This window comes from Staurois parvus, unplaced genomic scaffold, assembly GCF_062004578.1.
Source record: "Staurois parvus isolate SC_StPar_1 unplaced genomic scaffold, SC_StPar_1.0 ptg000235l, whole genome shotgun sequence".
Taxonomy (NCBI): domain Eukaryota; kingdom Metazoa; phylum Chordata; class Amphibia; order Anura; family Ranidae; genus Staurois; species Staurois parvus.
In genome coordinates, this window is record NW_028318031.1 from 4,351,393 (window position 1) to 4,370,670 (window position 19,278).

Sequence of the window (19,278 nt, forward strand, 5' to 3'; positions counted from 1 at the left end):
GTCTCTGCTCTTGTTGACAATATGTAAAAAAAAAAAAAGTAATTTTTTTTCTTTAATTTAATTTCTTAATGTTCTAAAAAACTGTGACAAAAAATTACAACTTCAAAAAAATCACCATGCTTCTTACTAAATACCTTGGACTATCTATTATTATTATTATGCAGGATTTATATAGCGCCAACAGTTTGCGCAGCACTTTACAATGTAAGGAAGACAGTACAATTACAATATATTTCAGTACATCTACTTTCCAAAAAAGGGGTTCTTTGGGGGATATTTGTACTGTCCTAGCATTTTAGAGCCTGAAGAACATAGAAAGGCTGCCAGTATATCAGGCTTGACCAATTTTCTAATACTGTATATATACTATAGTTTGGGGGGGTCGACAACCCAACGATCGCGGTCTACCTGGCGACCACGGGCAGGTGACAGGTAAACTGTGAACCCGCCCCTTTCCCCTCCCCTTTCCGCTTTACAATGTAAGGAAGACAGTACAATTACAATATATTTCAGTACATCTACTTTCCAAAAAAGGGGTTCTTTGGGGCATATTTGTACTGTCCTAGCATTTTAGAGCCTCAAGAACTTAGAAAGGCTGCCAGTATATCAGGATTGACCAATTTTCTAATACTGTATACTATAGTTCGGGGGGGTCGGCAACCCGTCGATCGCGGTCTACCTGTCGACCGCGGACAGGTGACAGGTAAACTATGAACCTACCCCTTCCCCCCCCCTTTCCCCAGCCACCTCTACTGCTGTTAATCTCAGTGCACAGTGGAGAGCAGAAGACAGTAGGCTCAAGACGGAGGGCAGGAGAAAAAGCTGGCCAAATGAACTTTTCATATTAACCCGCAGATGATTGATTACTTGGTCAGTCCTAGCAACCAATTACCATCTTGTTAATATGAAAAGTTTATTTGGCCAGCTCCTCCTCCCGCCTTCCATTCTGAGCCGTGCTGTCTTCTGCTCTCCGCTGTGCACTGAGAATGACAGCAGTAACGGAGGAGGCTGGGGGAAAAGGGGGGCAGAGGACATTGCTGGGGGGGGGGGGTGAGGGGGCCATAGGTCACTGATATGGGGGAGGGGGGCAGAGAACACTACTGGGAGGGGGGAGGTGATTTCAGAGGCCACCCCCATAGTACTGTCCTCTACCGCCCTTCACATCACCCCCCCCACAGTAGTGTCCTCTGCCCCCCCATAGCAATGACCTCTGGCCCCCTTCACCTCCCCAGCAATGTCCTCTGCCCCCATTTCCCCCATTACAGTGACCTCTAGCACCCCCCCCCCATTATCAGTGTTCCCTCCTTCCCTCCCATGGACAGGTATTTTATGAATCTGAATTCCCAACAAGTGGCTGGGGATCGGGATTTTTCTGCCCCCCCTACCCTGGTGCCCTAAGGCAGCTGCCTAAGCAGCCTTATGTTTGTGCCCAGCATATGGCTGCTTAGGCAGCCACCTTACGGCACCAGGGTAGCTGGGGGGCAGAAAAATCCCGATCCCCAGCCACTTTCTGGGAATTCAGATTTTTAAAATACCTGCCTTCCAACAATCCCCTTTATTGTCCTCCTGGAGCAGCTAAAAGCTAGCATCTCCTCCTCACCCTCCCACCAGCATACAGCTGCTGCAGGAGGAAAACCTATGGGATCAATTCTATTAAATGCCTCCCCCGCTGCCCCTCCCATCCTTGTTCCTCCTTTTTTCTGCTGCCTGGCCCCTCCCCCAAGTGCTCCCCTTTCAACAGGCTTCTAAAGAAATTGTGAAAAATATTAAAAAATAAAAATGTAAAAATAAAAACTACTGACACCATCCACTGCCCTGCTGACACCAACCTCTGCACTACTGACATGATCCACTGCTCTACTGACTGACACCAACCTCTGCCTTACTGAAACCATCCACTGCCCTACTGACTGACACTGTCCATTTTTAAGGTAGGCGAAGTTTGTATTTTTACAGTGACATTTGTTTTATTATATGTTTCTACATTTTCATTGCTATTTAGTTCGACCTTGCTAGTTAATTTTTTTAAATGGTGCTGAACCCCGGTGATCTTTGATCTCTTTCATATTGTTCAGATAGATCTCCACCTCTCAAAGGTTGCCTACCCCTGCTATAGTTTGCAGACTCTATAACTTTCACACAAACTAAATAATATACACTGATTTGGGATATTCTTACCAAAGAAATGTAGCAGACCACATTTTGGCCTAAATTTGTGAAGAAAGTATATTTGTTAGCAAACTGTTATAACAGAAACTCAGAAAAACATAATTTTCTTTTGCAAAAATGTTGTTATTTTTTTTTATTATGTAGCAAAAAAACTGTTGTGATTAAAAGCCTCTGAAAGAAAACTCGATTTGTGTTAAAAAAAATTATAAATTTATTTTGGGTACAGTGTTGCATGACCGAGCAATTGCCAGTTGGCGTAGCACATTGCTGAATAGCAAACAAATGCCCTGGTCATGAGGGGAGGAAAACCTTCCAGAGGTGAAGTGGTTAATATAACTTTAAGCAGCTTGATAAGTCAGAGATATTGATACATACCATACTAGAACACGGAAAACATTTTATGGCAAAGCTAGTACCACAAGCGGTAACCCTGAGCTATACTCGGGCTTACCATGCGGCGCTGCTCCGCGATCCCTCGATCACTTACCTTGTCCTGCGCTCCCGCGATGTCCCTCCTGCAGTGTCCCCAGCAATGTAATCCAGTGGATGCCGGCATCTGTCACCTGGGTTCCGTCCCCTGCGAGTGTCGGGACGTACGGGGGACGGAACGCCGGGAAATTTGAAAATGACAAAAAGTGACATTCACTAAAATCACATAGTAAAACATTACTGTATCAAAGCATTTCACATACATTTTGTCCCTAGTGCTTTGTCCTGTGCTCTGCCTGCATTTTTACTGTTCTTTCTGCCTGGAAACTGAGAAATATCCATGGCGTCCAAAAAACATCCCTTTAGGTCAAAAGCGGTTTTAGACCAGCTAGAGAACAGCGATAGTAAATCGGAACCATTTGCAGAATTGAGTGATAATGATTCGTGTGGAAATTCGTCATCAGACACTGAAAACGATTTTGCGACTTTGCTCAGTGATATACGAACTTGGCGCTATATTTCAAATTTCAGTGTTTTTGGTTTGATTATATTATTGAATTAAATTTTTTATTATTATTATATTATTATTTTTTATGATTATTTATTAAATTATAATTTATGATTTCGTGTTTCAAGTTTTATCATACCCGGGTTGTTTACTAGACTCTTGTTCGGACAGATTTCAGTGAGTTACTCCTAAAAATTACAGGCCTACAATAAAAAAAATACATATTTCCATGCAAAAAAATGTACCGCTTTGAGCACAGAAATATGGACATAATCAGACCACTAGGGAGGTTAATAATGTTATCTAAATGCAGCCCAGAGTGCTTAGTATGAATGTATTTAAGGGCATACATTAATCCTAATGTTTGTGGTAATTATAATTTAGTCACATTCTTGGAAATGTTTTTCTTTCTGCAATATCATTCAATTTTCTGTCTACTTTGTAGCACCTGAAATTGTGAAGAACCTGAACACAGAGAATATCACCACCACTTCTATATCTCTGAGCTGGGACAAACCAAAGGGAAATGCCAGTTTTTATTTCATTCAGATCCTGGGAGAGCCAACTTTCAATAGGAATGTAACTACAACTTCTGACATTATTGATGGCCTGACACCTGGAAATTATTACACCTTCCTTGTCTCTGCCTTTGTTGATAATATCCATGGCAACAGCTCAGTAATAGCTAACTATACAAGTGAGTATCAAACTTTATGCAGGCCACACACATATCAACGTTTAGTAGAACTGTGCCTTCAACTTCTTATAGAGTAGAATGCCTGATACCTGGAAATTAGCACGCCTTCCTGGCCTCTGCTCGTGTTAACAAAGTTGACAATATGTAAAAAAAAATTGTTGAAAAAAACAAATTTAATTTAATGTATTAATTTTCCAAAGAATTGTGGGAATAAATTACAACTTCTAAAAACTCACAATGCCTCTTGCTAAATACCATGGACTGTCTACTTTCCAAAAAGGGGTCATATGGGTGTGTGTGTGTTTTGGGGGGTATTTGTACTGTCCTGGCATTTTAGAGCCTCAAGAAATTAGAGAGACAGTCAGTACATCAGGACTGATCAATTTTCAAATATATATAACTGTCACCCAGACTAAATATTAAACACTGATTTGGGTTATTCTTACCAAAGAAATGTAGCAGGCTACATTTAGGCTTAAATTTATGAGGAAAGATTATTTGTTAGCAAAACTTTATAGCAGAAAATCAGAAAAACATGTCTTTTCTCAAAAATTAAGGTATTTTTTAAAATTTTGTAGCAAAAAAAAAAACACCAGTCAATATTAAATAGCACCAAAATACAGCTCTATTTGTGTTTTAAAAAAAAATATAAATTTAATTTGGGTACAGTGTTACATGACTGAGCAATTGCCAGTCAAAATAGCACAGTTCTGAATAGCAAAAACTGCCCTGGTCATGAAGGGGGTAAAACCTTCTGGAGTTTCACCACCTCCCACCCGCCATATAAGGAAATGACGGGCACAAGGTGGTTTTCTCATCCTGGAACAGTGGATCACTGATCAGCGGAAAGAGCCGATTACTTTGGCTCTGTCATGTGATCAGCTGTGTCCAATCACAACTGATTGCATGTAAATAAGGAAATGCCGGTTATCTGAATTTCTCTCCTCACGAGCTGTAATGCTCCTGAGGAGAGCCTGTATTCGGCATTCCTCAGAAGGGACATCTACACTGATCATCAGGGCACTGATGATCAGTGCCCTGATGATCAGTGTACCCCATCAATGCCACCTGTCAGTGCCCATCAGTGCACATCAATGCCACATATCAGTGCCTACCAGTGCACATCAATGCCACATATCAGTGCCCATCTGAGTTGCCTTTCAGTGCCACCTATCAGTGCTAGTCAGTGCCACCTATCAGTGCCAGTCAGTGCTGCCTATGAGTGCTGCCAATCAGTGCCACCTATCAGTGCCAGTCAGTGTTGCCTATCAGAGCCAGTCAGTGCCACCTATAAGTGCCCATCAGTGCCGCCTATCAATGCCCGTCAGTGCAATCTAACAGTTCCAGTCAGTGCCACCTAACAGTGCCAGTCAGTGCTGCCTATCAGTGCCAGCCAATGCTGCCTATCAGTGCCTCCTATCAGTGCCATATATGAGTACTGCATTTCAGTGCCCATCAGTGATGTCTGTGAATGCCCACCAGTTATGCTTGTCCATAGCCATCAGTACCACCTACCAGTGCCTCCTCATCAGTGCCGCCTATCAGTGCCCATCAGTGCAGCCTATCAGTGCCCATCACTGCAGCCCCATTAGTTCACATCAGTGAAGGAGAAAAGTTACTCATTTACAAAACTTTCTGTTGTTTTTGGTTTGTTTATCAAAAAATAAAAAACAGTGGTGATTAAATACCACCAAAATAAAGCTCTATCTGTCTCAAAAAAATGATAGAAATTTCATATGGGTACAGTGTTGCATGACCGCGCAATTGTCATTCAAAGTGCGACAGCACTGAAAGCTGAAAATTGGCCTGGACAGGAAGGGAGTGAAAGTGCCCTGTAGGCAAGTGGTTAAGTGACTAATATCATGTTAAGCAGCTTTATAAATCAAATATATTGATACATACCATACAAGAACACTGAAAACATTTTGTTACTAGATTCATCTCTAACTTCCCTCCATAACCATAACAAAAAAATTGTAGTTTATATTTTTACCCAACTTGTAATACTTATATCTACAACAAAAATCATTGCCCAAATCTGAATGAACTAAATTGACACATTTGGATCTAAAGGTGGCAATGCTATTCCAACATTTATTTTATGTACAATTCCTTGAGTTTTAATAATGTTATCTAAATGCAGTTTTGTGCCCACAGTGCTTAGTATACATGGATAAAATGGCATACATTCCTCCTAATGTTTGTGGTAATTATAATTTAGTCAGTCACATTCTTGGATATGGGTTTTTCTGCAATATCATTCAATTTTCTGTCTACTTTGTAGCACCTGAAATCGTGAAGAACCTGAACACAGAGAATATCACCACCACTTCTATATCTCTGAGCTGGAACAAACCAAACGGAAATGCCAGTTTTTATTTCATTCAGCTCCTGGGAGAGCCAACTTTCAATAGGAATGTAACTACAACTTCTGACATTATTGAAGGCCTGACGCCTGGAAATTATTACACCTTCCTTGTCTCTGCCTTTGTTGATAATATCCACGGCAACAGCTCAGTAATAGCTAACTATACAAGTGAGTATCAAACTTTATGCAGGCCACACACATATCAACGTCTAGTAGAACTGTGCCTTCAACTACTTATAGAGTAGAATGCCTGATACCTGGAAATTAGTACACCTTCCTGGACTCTGCTCTTGTTGACAATGTTGACAATATGTAAAAAAAAAAAAGTAATTTTTTTTCTTTAATTTAATTTCTTAATGTTCCAAAAAACTGTGACAAAAAATTACAACTTCAAAAAAATCACCATGCTTCTTACTAAATACCTTGGACTATCTATTATTATTATTATGCAGGATTTATATAGCGCCAACAGTTTGCGCAGCACTTTACAATGTAAGGAAGACAGTACAATTACAATATATTTCAGTACATCTACTTTCCAAAAAAGGGGTTCTTTGGGGGATATTTGTACTGTCCTAGCATTTTAGAGCCTCAAGAACTTAGAAAGGCTGCCAGTATATCAGGATTGACCAATTTTCTAATACTGTATACTATAGTTCAGGGGGGTCGGCAACCCGTCGATCGCGGTCTACCTGTCGACTGCGGACAGGTGACAGGTAAACTATGAACCTACCCCTTCCCCCCCCCCTTTCCCCAGCCCCCTCCACTGCTGTTAATCTCAGTGCACAGTGGAGAGCAGAAGACAGTAGGCTCAAGACGGAGGGCAGGAGAAAAAGCTGGCCAAATGAACTTTTCATATTAACCCGCAGATGATTGATTACTTGGTCAGTCCTAGCAACCAATTACCATCTTGTTAATATGAAAAGTTTATTTGGCCAGCTCCTCCTCCCGCCCTCCATCCTGAGCCGTGCTGTCTTCTGCTCTCCGCTGTGCACTGAGAATGACAGCAGTAACGGAGGAGGCTGGGGGAAAGGAGGGGCAGAGGACATTGCTGGGGGGGGGTGAGGGGGCCATAGGTCACTGATATGGGGGAGGGGGGCAGAGAACACTACTGGGAGGGGGGATGTGATTTCAGAGGCCACCCCCATGGTACTGTCCTCTACCGCCCTTCACATCACCCCCCCACAGTAGTGTCCTCTGCCCCCCCATAGCAATGACCTCTGGCCCCCTTCACCTCCTCAGCAATGTCCTCTGCCCCCATTTCCCCCATTACAGTGACCTCTAGCACCCCCTCCCCCCCCCACTATCAGTGTTCCCTCCTTCCCTCCCATGGACAGGTATTTTATGAATCTGAATTCCCAGCAAGTGGCTGGGGATCGGGATTTTTCTGCCCCCCCTACCCTGGTGCCCTAAGGCAGCTGCCTAAGCAGCCTTATTTTTGTGCCCAGCATATGGCTGCTTAGGCAGCCACCTTACGGCACCAGGGTAGCTGGGGGGCAGAAAAATCCCGATCCCCAGCCACTTTCTGGGAATTCAGATTTTTAAAATACCTGCCTTCCAACAATCTCCTTTATTGTCCTCCTAGAGCAGCTAAAAGCTAGCATCTCCTCCTCACCCTCCCACTAGCATACAGCTGCTGCAGGAGGAAAACCTATGGGATCAATTCTATTAAATGCCTCCCCCGCTGCCCCTCCCATCCTTGTTCCTCCTTTTTTCTGCTACCTGGCCCCTCCCCCAAGTGCTCCCCTTTCAACAGGCTTCTAAAGAAATTGTGAAAAATATTAAAAAATAAAAATGTAAAAATAAAAACTACTGACACCATCCACTGCCCTGCTGACACCAACCTCTGCACTACTGACATGATCCACTGCTCTACTGACTGACACCAACCTCTGCCTTACTGAAACCATCCACTGCCCTACTGACTGACACTGTCCATTTTTAAGGTAGGCGAAGTTTGTATTTTTACAGTTACATTTGTTTTATTATATGTTTCTACATTTTCATTGCTATTTAGTTCGACCTTGCTAGTTAATTTTTTTAAATGGTGCTGAACCCCGGTGATCTTTGATCTCTTTCATATTGTTCAGATAGATCTCCACCTCTCAAAGGTTGCCTACCCCTGCTATAGTTTGCAGACTCTATAACTTTCACACAAACTAAATAATATACACTGATTTGGGATATTCTTACCAAAGAAATGTAGCAGACCACATTTTGGCCTAAATTTGTGAAGAAAGTATATTTGTTAGCAAACTGTTATAACAGAAACTCAGAAAAACATAATTTTCTTTTGCAAAAATGTTGTTATTTTTTTTTATTATGTAGCAAAAAAACTGTTGTGATTAAAAGCCTCTGAAAGAAAACTCGATTTGTGTTAAAAAAAATTATAAATGTATTTTGGGTACAGTGTTGCATGACCGAGCAATTGCCAGTTGGCGTAGCACATTGCTGAATAGCAAACAAGTGCCCTGGTCATGAGGGGAGGAAAACCTTCCAGAGGTGAAGTGGTTAATATAACTTTAAGCAGCTTGATAAGTCAGAGATATTGATACATACCATACTAGAACACGGAAAACATTTTATGGCAAAGCTATTCCAACCTTCATTTTATGAACAATTGCTTGAGTTTTAACCTCCCTGGCGGTATTTCCAAGTGTAGCTTGGGGTAAAACTTTAGTACCACAAGCGGTAACCCTGAGCTATACTCGGGCCTACCATGCGGCGCTGCTCCGCGATCCCTCGATCACTTGCCTTGTCCTGCGCTCCCGCGATGTCCCTCCTGCAGTGTCCCCAGCAATGTAATCCAGTGGAGGCTGGCATCTGTCACCTGGGTTCCGTCCCCTGCGAGTGTCGGGACGTACGGGGGACGGAACGCCGGGAAATTTGAAAATGACAAAAAGTGACATTCACTAAAATCACATAGTAAAACATTACTGTATCAAAGCATTTCACATACATTTTGTCCCTACTGCTTTGTCCTGTGCCCTGCCTGCATTTTTACTGTTCTTTCTGCCTGGAAACTGAGAAATATCCATGGCATCCAAAAAACGTCCCTTTAGGTCAAAAGCGGTTTTAGACCAGCTAGAGAACAGCGATAGTAAATCAGAACCATTTGCAGAATTGAGTGATAATGATTCGTGGGGAAATTCATCATCAGACACTGAAAACGATTTTGCGACTTTGCTCAGTGATATACGAACTTGGCGCTATATTTCAAATTTCAGTGTTTTTGGTTTGATTACATTATTGAATTAAATTTATTATTATATTATTATTTTTTTATGATTATTTATTAAATTATAATTTATGATTTTGTGTTTCAAGTTTTATCCTGTTTACTAGACTCTTGTTCGGACAGATTTCAGTGAGTTACTCCTAAAAATTACAAGCCTACAATAAAAAAAATACATATTTCCATGCAAAAAATGTACCGCTTTGAGCACAGAAATATGGACCTAATCAGACCACTAGGGAGGTTAATAATGTTATCTAAATGCAGTTTTGTGCCCAGAGTGCTTAGTATGAATGTATTTAAGGGCATACATAAATCCTAAATTATAATTTAGTCACATTCTTGGAAATGTTTTTTCTTCTGCAATATCATTAAATTTTCTGTCTACTTTGTAGTACCTGAAATTGTGAAGAACCTGAACACAGAGAATATCACCACCACTTCTATATCTCTGAGCTGGGACAAACCAAAGGGAAATGCCAGTTTTTATTTCATTCAGATCCTGGGAGAGCCAACTTTCAATAGGAATGTAACTACAACTTCTGACATTATTGATGGCCTGACGCCTGGAAATTATTACACCTTCCTTGTCTCTGCCTTTGTTGATAATATCCATGGCAACAGCTCAGTAATAGCTAACTATACAAGTGAGTATCAAACTTTATGCAGGCCGCACACATATCAACGTTTAGTAGAACTGTGCCTTCAACTTATTATAGAGTAGAATGCCTGATACCTGGAAATTAGTACAACTTCCTGGTCTCTGCTCGTGTTAACAAAGTTGACAATATGTAAAAAAAAATTGTTGAAAAAAACAAATTTAATTTAATGTATTAATTTTCCAAAGAATAAATTACAAATTCTAAAAACTCACAATGCCTCTTGCTAAATACCATGGACTGTCTACTTTCCAAAAAGGGGTCATATGGGTGTGTGTGTGTTTTGGGGGGTATTTGTACTGTCCTGGCATCTTAGAGCCTCAAGAAATTAGAGAGACAGTCAGTACATCAGGACTGATCAATTTTCAAATATATATAACTGTCACCCAGACTAAATATTAAACACTGATTTGGGTTATTCTTACCAAAGAAATGTAGCAGGCTACATTTAGGCTTAAATTTATGAGGAAAGATTATTTGTTAGCAAAACTTTATAGCAGAAACTCAGAAAAACATGTCTTTTCTCAAAAATTAAGGTATTTTTTAAAATTTTGTAGCAAAAAAAAACCACTAGTGGTTATTAAATAGCACCAAAAGACTGCTCTATTTGTGGTTTAAAAAATATATAAATTTAATTTGGGTACAGTGTTGCATGACTGAGCAATTGCCAGTCAAAATAGCACAGTTCTGAATAGCAAAAACTGCCCTGGTCATGAAGAGAGTAAAACCTTCTGGAGTTTCACCACCTCCCACCCGCCATATAAGGAAATGATGGGCACAAGGTGGTTTTCTCATCCTGGAACAGTGGATCACAGATCAGCGGAAAGAGCTGATTACTTTGGCTCTGTCATGTGATCAGCTGTGTCCAATCACAGCTGATTGCATGTAAATAAGGAAATGCCGGTTATCTGAATTTCTCTCCTCACGAGCTGTAATGCTCCTGAGGAGAGCCTGTATTCGGCATTCCTCAGAAGGGACATCTACACTGATCATCAGGGCACTGATGATCAGTGCCCTGATGATCAGTGTACCCCATCAATGCCACCTGTCAGTGCCCATCAGTGCACATCAATGCCACATATCAGTGCCTACCAGTGCACATCAATGCCACATATCAGTGCCCATCTGAGTTGCCTTTCAGTGCCACCTATCAGTGCTAGTCAGTGCCACCTATCAGTGCCAGTCAGTGCTGCCTATGAGTGCTGCCAATCAGTGCCACCTATCAGTGCCAGTCAGTGTTGCCTATCAGAGCCAGTCAGTGCCACCTATAAGTGCCCATCAGTGCCGCCTATCAATGCCCGTCAGTGCAATCTAACAGTTCCAGTCAGTGCCACCTAACAGTGCCAGTCAGTGCTGCCTATCAGTGCCAGCCAATGCTGCCTATCAGTGCCGCCTATCAGTGCCATATATGAGTACTGCCTTTCAGTGCCCATCAGTGATGTCTGTGAATGCCCACCAGTGATGCTTGTCTATACCCATCAGTGCCACCTACCAGTGCCTCCTCATCAGTGCCACCTATCAGTGCCCATCAGTGCAGCCTATCAGTGCCCATCACTGCAGCCTCATTAGTTCACATCAGTGAAGGAGAAAAGTTACTCATTTATACAATTTTCTGTTGTTTTTGGTTTGTTTATCAAAAAATAAAAAACAGTGGTGATTAAATACCACCAAAATAAAGCTCTATCTGTCTCAAAAAAATGATAGAAATTTCATATGGGTACAGTGTTGCATGACCGCGCAATTGTCATTCAAAGTGCGACAGCACTGAAAGCTGAAAATTGGCCTGGACAGGAAGGGGGTGAAAGTGCCCGGTAGGCAAGTGGTTAAGTGACTAATATCACGTTAAGCAGCTTTATAAATCAAAGATATTGATACATACCATACAAGAACACTGAAAACATTTTGTTACTAGATTCATCTCTAACTTCCCTCCATAACCATAACAAAAAAATTGTAGTTTATATTTTTACCCAACTTGTAATACTTATATCTACAACAAAAATCATTGCCCAAATCTGAATGAACTAAATTGACACATTTGGAGCTAGAGGTGGCAATGCCATTCCAACATTCATTTTATGTACAATTCCTTGAGTTTTAATAATGTTATCTAAATGCAGTTTTGTGCCCACAGTGCTTAGTATACATGGATAAAATGGCATACATTCCTCTTAATGTTTGTGGTAATTATAATTTAGTCAGTCACATTCTTGGATATGGGTTTTTCTGCAATACCATTCAATTTTCCGTCTCCTTTGTAGCACCTGAAGTTGTGAAGAACCTGAACACAGAGAATATCACCACCACTTCTATATCTCTGAGCTGGGACAAACCAAAGGGAAATGCCAGTTTTTATATCATTCAGATCCTGGGAGAGCCAACTTTCAATAGGACTGTAACTACAACTTCTGACATTATTGATGGCCTGACTCCTGGAAATTATTACACCTTCCTTGTCTCTGCCTTTGTTGATAATATCCATGGCAACAGCTCAGTAATAGCTAACTATACAAGTGAGTATCAAACTTTATGCAGGCCACACACATATCAACGTTTAGTAGAACTGTGCCTTCAACTTCTTATAGAGTAGAATGCCTGATACCTGGAAATTAGTACACCTTCCTGGACTCTGCTCTTGTTGATAATGTTAACTAAGTTATAGCTGCTTAGGCTGGTCATACATTATATAGTTTTCTTGAACATAGTTACTTTAGATTTCCCAAAATCATATGATATGAGGTCAGACCTATACACTTTCAATTTGTATGCAATCATGCAGGCCCATGCACTACATAGTTGAAGGTAAATCTAAGGGAAATTGAATTTGAACAGTTTATAATGTATGGCCAGCTTTAGTGTCACAGATGTTCAGTGTGCTTCAAAGTGTTGGCAAATGGAGTGCTATCTCTGGTCATTACCCATTACAACACTTTATATTAGGACTATTTTATTTCTGGTCGAATTGTTATACTCAGCACCTCTGTCAGGGTAAAAATATGGGAACTGGTTGTGAAGGTGCATTCCAGGATCCTTTTTCTTATTTTTCCTTTAATACTTGGTAAGTAACAGGCCAGATTTTCCAATATAATGGGACATCTATCAGGCACATGATTGTTCTTGGTACTACTTGCTGAGTATTAGACCAGGATACCACATATTATGCAACTTTTATTCTGCTCGTGCTTATTCGTGATTACTATTTACTGAGTAACAGACCAGGATGCCTAATATGATGGGATACTTAATATGCACAAGCTTTTTCCTGCTCACTCCTTGCTGAGTAAAACAAACGGGATGCCTCATATGATGGGACATCTAATTTTATTCATGGTCATCAGTGACTCACCAAGTAATAAAGTAAGAAAAGGATGACAACCCTAGATCCTTAGCCCCGTGATATAGGGATCAACTCAACAATTGACCACTGTTATCTAATTGCTATTTAATCCATTGCTATTTAATCCATTAGGATATGTTAAATATTAGCATCTGTGTATTTCTACTTTTCCATTCCCATTTATGCATGAATAAATATATATATAAATATATATATATATATATATATATATATATATTCTTTTAAATAGCTTCCAATTCGCAATGGAAGCTATTTAAAAGAATTTTTGTTCAATGTGCATGCTTCATTCACACCTGTACAGTCCTGGAACACTCAAAAAACACAAGTCGCACTTGTGATACAATTAATTTTTAATAGCACCTCAAACACAGCTAGTAAATGTGCATCTTGTTACTTATCAAATGCATAAAAAATGCGTGGTAACAATGCAAAGCGGAAGGTGTCAAAATGCTCCATAAGATACTTTGCCATGTTTTTCACACATAGGGCAACCCATTGCTGTTAGGTGAAAAAAGCACTAAAAAAAAGCATTAAAAATGTGCTTTAGTGTGTCACATAGGTGTGAATGGGGTCTTATATACATAAGAGGGAATTTACTATGACTGAAGCAGACAAAATTTGGAGCAACTGTGTATAGTAACCAGTAATCACCTTCCTTCTTCAACTTGTTCAGTTAAGCTTTGAAAATGAAAGCTGGAAGCTATTGTTTGCCATGCACAACTGAATATAACTGGTTACTAACATTTATAGGTAAAGTTGATCCAGGGAACATCCGATTGCCTCTCGGGTGATCAGGAAGGAATTTTTTTCCCTGCAGGAGCAAATTGGATCATGCTTTGGTGGGTTTTTTTGCCTTCCTCTGGATCAACTGTGGGTATAGGATTATAACTTTTTTTTTTTAATGGTTGAACTGGATGGACTTTTGTCTTTTTTCAGCCAGACAAACTATGTAACTATATTCTGTCTGCACCAGTCTTAGTAAATTTGCCTCTATTTATCACCTAAGCCGTAAAGTAGAAATCTTCTCAAAACCCAACTAAAGCTTAAACCTGCTCCAACCTCCCTCCTAATCCCTATACTAACTATCCTGTAAAGGAAGGATTTGTATACTTACCTAATCTAAGGGCGCTCCTGTCTAGTCACATGATCTCCCCAGTGGCCAGATTCAGGGAAGAGGAGAGAGCAGCGACAGTGGCTGCGGAGGCTAAGCGGTAATGTCACCCATAGACTTACCATTGGGCATAAGTTGTTTGTTGTCACCTGTCAGTTTGTGAAGCCAGCACTGGGTAATAATCATATGAATAGAACAGAGTGCCCTTAGATTAGGATACAGATCTTTCCCTTATAGGGTAGTTAGCATAGGGCTTAAAATAGGGGTGGGAGAAGGTTTAAACTTAGTTAGCTTGTGACCATACTTCTACTTTAAGATCTTTAACCCTTTGTTGTGTCGTTGTATATATCTATTTTACAATTGATAATGAAGATCTGCCTGCCCAATACAGGCAGCGTATAAACAAAGCCAAATAAAATTAAAAATTAGTGAAGCGCTTGTATCACATGAATACAATCATGTATCTCCATATAGTGTAATTATAAATCAAAGTGACCACTATATATAATAAATGTGTGTTGACTCCCTCTAGTGAAAAGAAAAAATAGTGTCAACCAAAATAGCTAAATAACACACATTAGGAAACTAAATATATAGTGCATAAATCAAATATAATGAACAGAATATATATATACGTGAAAACAGAATATTGGCCACATACAATGGTGTCTAAATTATACATAAATGATATATGCCATAGGTGAACAAGACAATATCAAAGGTGAAAAAAATATTCCATGCATGTGACTGTGCTTTAAGCTGGAACACACACGTGATCTCCACTTCTAAGTGCAAGTACTCTCCTTCAAATGGCAGCAATGCCTGCTCACCTCCCTTCCTCGACCCACACAGGGCCTCAAAGCAGTTACCACCTCAGTGGTGTATTCCTCTGGCAGACTCCTTATTCCTCCTCCTCTCTTATGCAACTCATAAAAAGACAAGAAAGCCTTCCATAGTGTAGTAAATTTAATAGGCAAAGTTAAAAATTACAAAGTTTTCCACTCACATGCTCCTTTCCATAAAAAAGCGTTTTTCCCAGCCTGTGGGTAGATATGCATGCACCTGGGGGAATCCAATATGGCCACTGTGTCCGGACATACGTCACCAGGAAGTAGACAAACCGACGCGTCACTCAGACTTACTTCAGATACAGTCTCCGGCACATATGTCATTCTGAGCTGGATGCCTCCACAGGGAAATGCAAGTTCATATATGATCCAAGTCCTGCAAAACTCCACCTATAACATAAATGTCACCTCAACCTCAGTTACAATTGACGGTTTGACACCTGGAAATTATTACACCTTCCTGGTTTCTGCTGTTGTGGATGGGCTTGTGAAAGGAAATTACACTATATTATCCCTAAACACAGGTAAGACTCAGACATCAGAATCTCAAAAACTTGGCTTGTTTTTTTCATTCTGTCAATACAGAATACTTTTTTTTCTATAAATGTCCAGAAGAAGCTGCTAATTTTCAATCTGTATTATCTGAGTAAGAAGTTCCTGCTGCACATTGTTCACTTTTGGCTTATCTGTTATTACAAACCAATCTTATGCTGGTCAATCTGATTGTACAATCCCCTTTAGGTTTACTATGTTGTTTTAAGGCATACATTAACAAGGGCTTTGTATATTCTGAACATGATTGAATTTTTGTGTCCACATTGCTTCACCTTATTTCATTATACATCACCTCCCCTAAGCCTTGAACTTTCAGCCAGTGACATTAGAGCTTTTTTTCTTTTTCTTTTTGTATAGACTAGTGAGGTATTAGAGACCCTGATTTTTTATTGTTGAATGTGTCTCCACTAGAGAAAAGTATTTTTAATATTTTTCCTAGTTACCAGAGGCAGTACTCATAGTGGGAGAGAATCCAAAATGTTGGCTTGTCACCAGAAAATAAATGGAGGAGGAATCTTCCAACATGGATATCTTTTTCAGTGACAACTGTCTAAAATGGGATTTTCTTTACATTGCAGATATTTCTCTCTCTCTCTCGCTACAGGGGATTACTGAAGGAACAAAAGCAAAAAGAATACTGACAGGGATTGTAATAATTCCCTACTCTATCCAAAATGGAAAAACAAATTTGTCTTTAGATATACTTTAAGTACCGAAGAAGGGGTGAAAATTAAATTCCAGGGTATTTAACGAGTCATCAATGGCATCTCCTATGCATCTATCCTAACAGATTTCCTTTAAGAATAAGAACATGTATATAATCAAAGGGCATTTTAGAGACATTACTACAGTATAACTCAAGGATAAAGTAGGAAAGAAATAAAGACTCTGGTAGGTGTCCTTGCTGTCTTTGCCCCCACAGGGAAAATGTCCCTTCATTTCCTGTTTTAGTGAGAAGGACTGAACATATGAAAAAATATCTGTCTGAGATAGGACTAGGACAAGAGTGGTCAGGAGGGACAGGTGCCCTGGGCGCAGCAGAGCAAGGGGGCAGAGAATGAATGTAGGATGGTACACTCATTCTACAACATGCATTAATAGTGGTAGAGGGCTCAATTCCGCATCCTTGCCCTGGGCGCTGGATGGACCTGCCCAGGTAGTGCTCTGAGATCTCCTGTTTCCCACATTTCCTGCCCTAGTGCCACAGGAATCAAAAGAGAATTGTGCTTAGCAATATAAAAAGCTAACAAAATGTGAACCATTCCTTGACGTATTCCAGATTAAAAAACTGGGGATTTTGAATTAGCTAATTTTAAAGAAATGCATGACAGATAATTTCTCTCCACTTTATAGTTCCTGCAGTGGTAAAGAATCTAAAGGTAGATAATGTCACCACCACTTCTATATCGCTGAGCTGGGAACCAGATGGATATGCCAGTTCATATTACATCCAGATCCTGGGAGATTCACCTTTCAGTTGGAATGTGACTACAACTTCTGATACAATAGAAGGCCTGCAACCTGGAAATTATTACACCTTCCAGGTCTCTGCTCGTGTTGGTGTTTCAAACATAAAAGGACAAGCTAATGTTATAATTGCATATACAGGTGAGTTGAAGTTTAAGAAGCTTATGTGCTAATTTTTGATTTGCCCAAATTGTTTAAAGTAGATACATTGGGGTTGATCTACTAAAGGAGTAAAGTATGTTCACTTTGCAAGCATAATTTCAATTAGCTTAGTAAATGTGGTGAAAATTCACTGCAAAGAATACCCAATCACAAGCAAGAAAAATGGAAACTGTATTACTAAGGGAAGATTCTCTTGGAAAGTAAAAAATTAGCCTTTAGTAAATAAACCTCAGTATGTCTGATTTGTGGATAATAATTTGGGAATCCAGGTTATCGAGATCTGTGCATTGTATGTATAGCACCCTCCTAATGAGGTGCTAGAAGTGAGGCAAATTTAGTTTTTGGGTTCTGCTGCAGTAATGGAGCTGTGATTGTGTTTTGCCTACTCTGGTTTCTGCAGCTGCAAGCTTCAATGTCTTCCCCTGTCTTTCCATAAATCTCTGGAACATAGTAGGTGGGGAAGGTAAAGTCTGAGCTTGCTCTGTATACGGTCTCAGTGAATCACTGGTGGGGAAAAATGGCCAGCAGGGGGCTGAGAGAGGTATATGGAGACTGGATCAAAGAGTAGCAAAGTCCTTCGCTTGCTGTTGATTGACCCAGCCTACAAGTGCTGTTAAACCTTCTAAAGCTTAGGGGGAGCCTTAAGAAGTTCTGGATGATTCTAGCTCACCAAGGCAGCAGAAAGGTCACTCCCAAAGTCACAGGAACAACAGGGCAACGTCTAAAGAGGATCTGCCTTGGATACATTGTGCCAAAGTCAGCTGAAGTGGAAGGAGGCCTTCAGGCTGCCTGGATCACATTGAGTAGGCCTCAGAGAATCCAGAGAGATTAAGAGAGAATGTTGCCTGCACACCCCTTCTTGATAAAGGGACTGTTCCAGACTTGCTGCTGTTGCTACCTTTTGTGCAAAAGACTCTTCTTTATTTCAGTTAATTGCTTCAAGATAGCACTCTCATTCAAGTTGTTTAGTTCTGGGCATACCAAAGCTGTTAACACCCAATCCCTATCTCAGGTCTACAAAACAAATAAAACAAAACAAAAAAAAAACACTATCTGCCTGATCACTATCTGAGGACTATTTAAGTGAGATCTAACAAACTTATTTGAAAATATCCTGAGCCTGGCTGCTTGCTCCACTAAGGGATCAGAACCTGGGTTAACAGCGGGACCAACCACTGGGTCTGCGCTATGTATGATTTTAGCATATTGGACAAAGTGATTTATATTGTAAAGCGTTATAATGTAAAGCGCTGAGCAAACTGTTGGCGCTAAATCCTGTATAATAATATTAATCTCCTTGCATGTAATCAGGCAATTTAAACAGTATAAAATCTGTTGATTTTCCTGCTTTTGCTAAAAGAGCCCAAAGAGCTAGCAATCAGAATAAAGTACTATTTCTTAGCTGACTGTAATATCTCTCTGTACAGTTTTTCAGCTTACACTACAACAGATTATAATTCACTGACACTGTGGCTGCTCTGTACCCCCCTTCCATTATAATAGTGAGGGGGCTGGCTTATCCAAAAGCCCCCATTTTGGCCCTTCTAAGGTTGCTGGATATAGTTCAAAGGCCATGCAATGCATTATGGTTTGAAAAAAATTCTCCCGAGTGAACAAAAGTTAGCTGAGACTACGACTCTCAAATTCATAGGATTTGCCTCATTATTATTATTATAATACAGGATTTATATAGCGCCAACAGTTTGCTCAGG

General features: G+C 40.2%; 1 protein-coding gene across 1 annotated transcript in view; it reads left to right on the plus strand.

Annotated features, from left to right (window-relative positions):
• LOC149460091 (uncharacterized) overlaps nucleotides 1–19,278 on the plus strand; it is a 370,510-nt gene that overhangs the window by 239,742 nt on the left and 111,490 nt on the right. Inside the window, 5 exon segments of the mRNA XM_089680163.1 lie at nucleotides 3,552–3,803; nucleotides 6,088–6,339; nucleotides 9,802–10,053; nucleotides 12,327–12,578; nucleotides 17,291–17,545. Of these exon segments, the coding sequence (XP_089536289.1) occupies nucleotides 3,552–3,803; nucleotides 6,088–6,339; nucleotides 9,802–10,053; nucleotides 12,327–12,578; nucleotides 17,291–17,545 (1,263 nt within the window).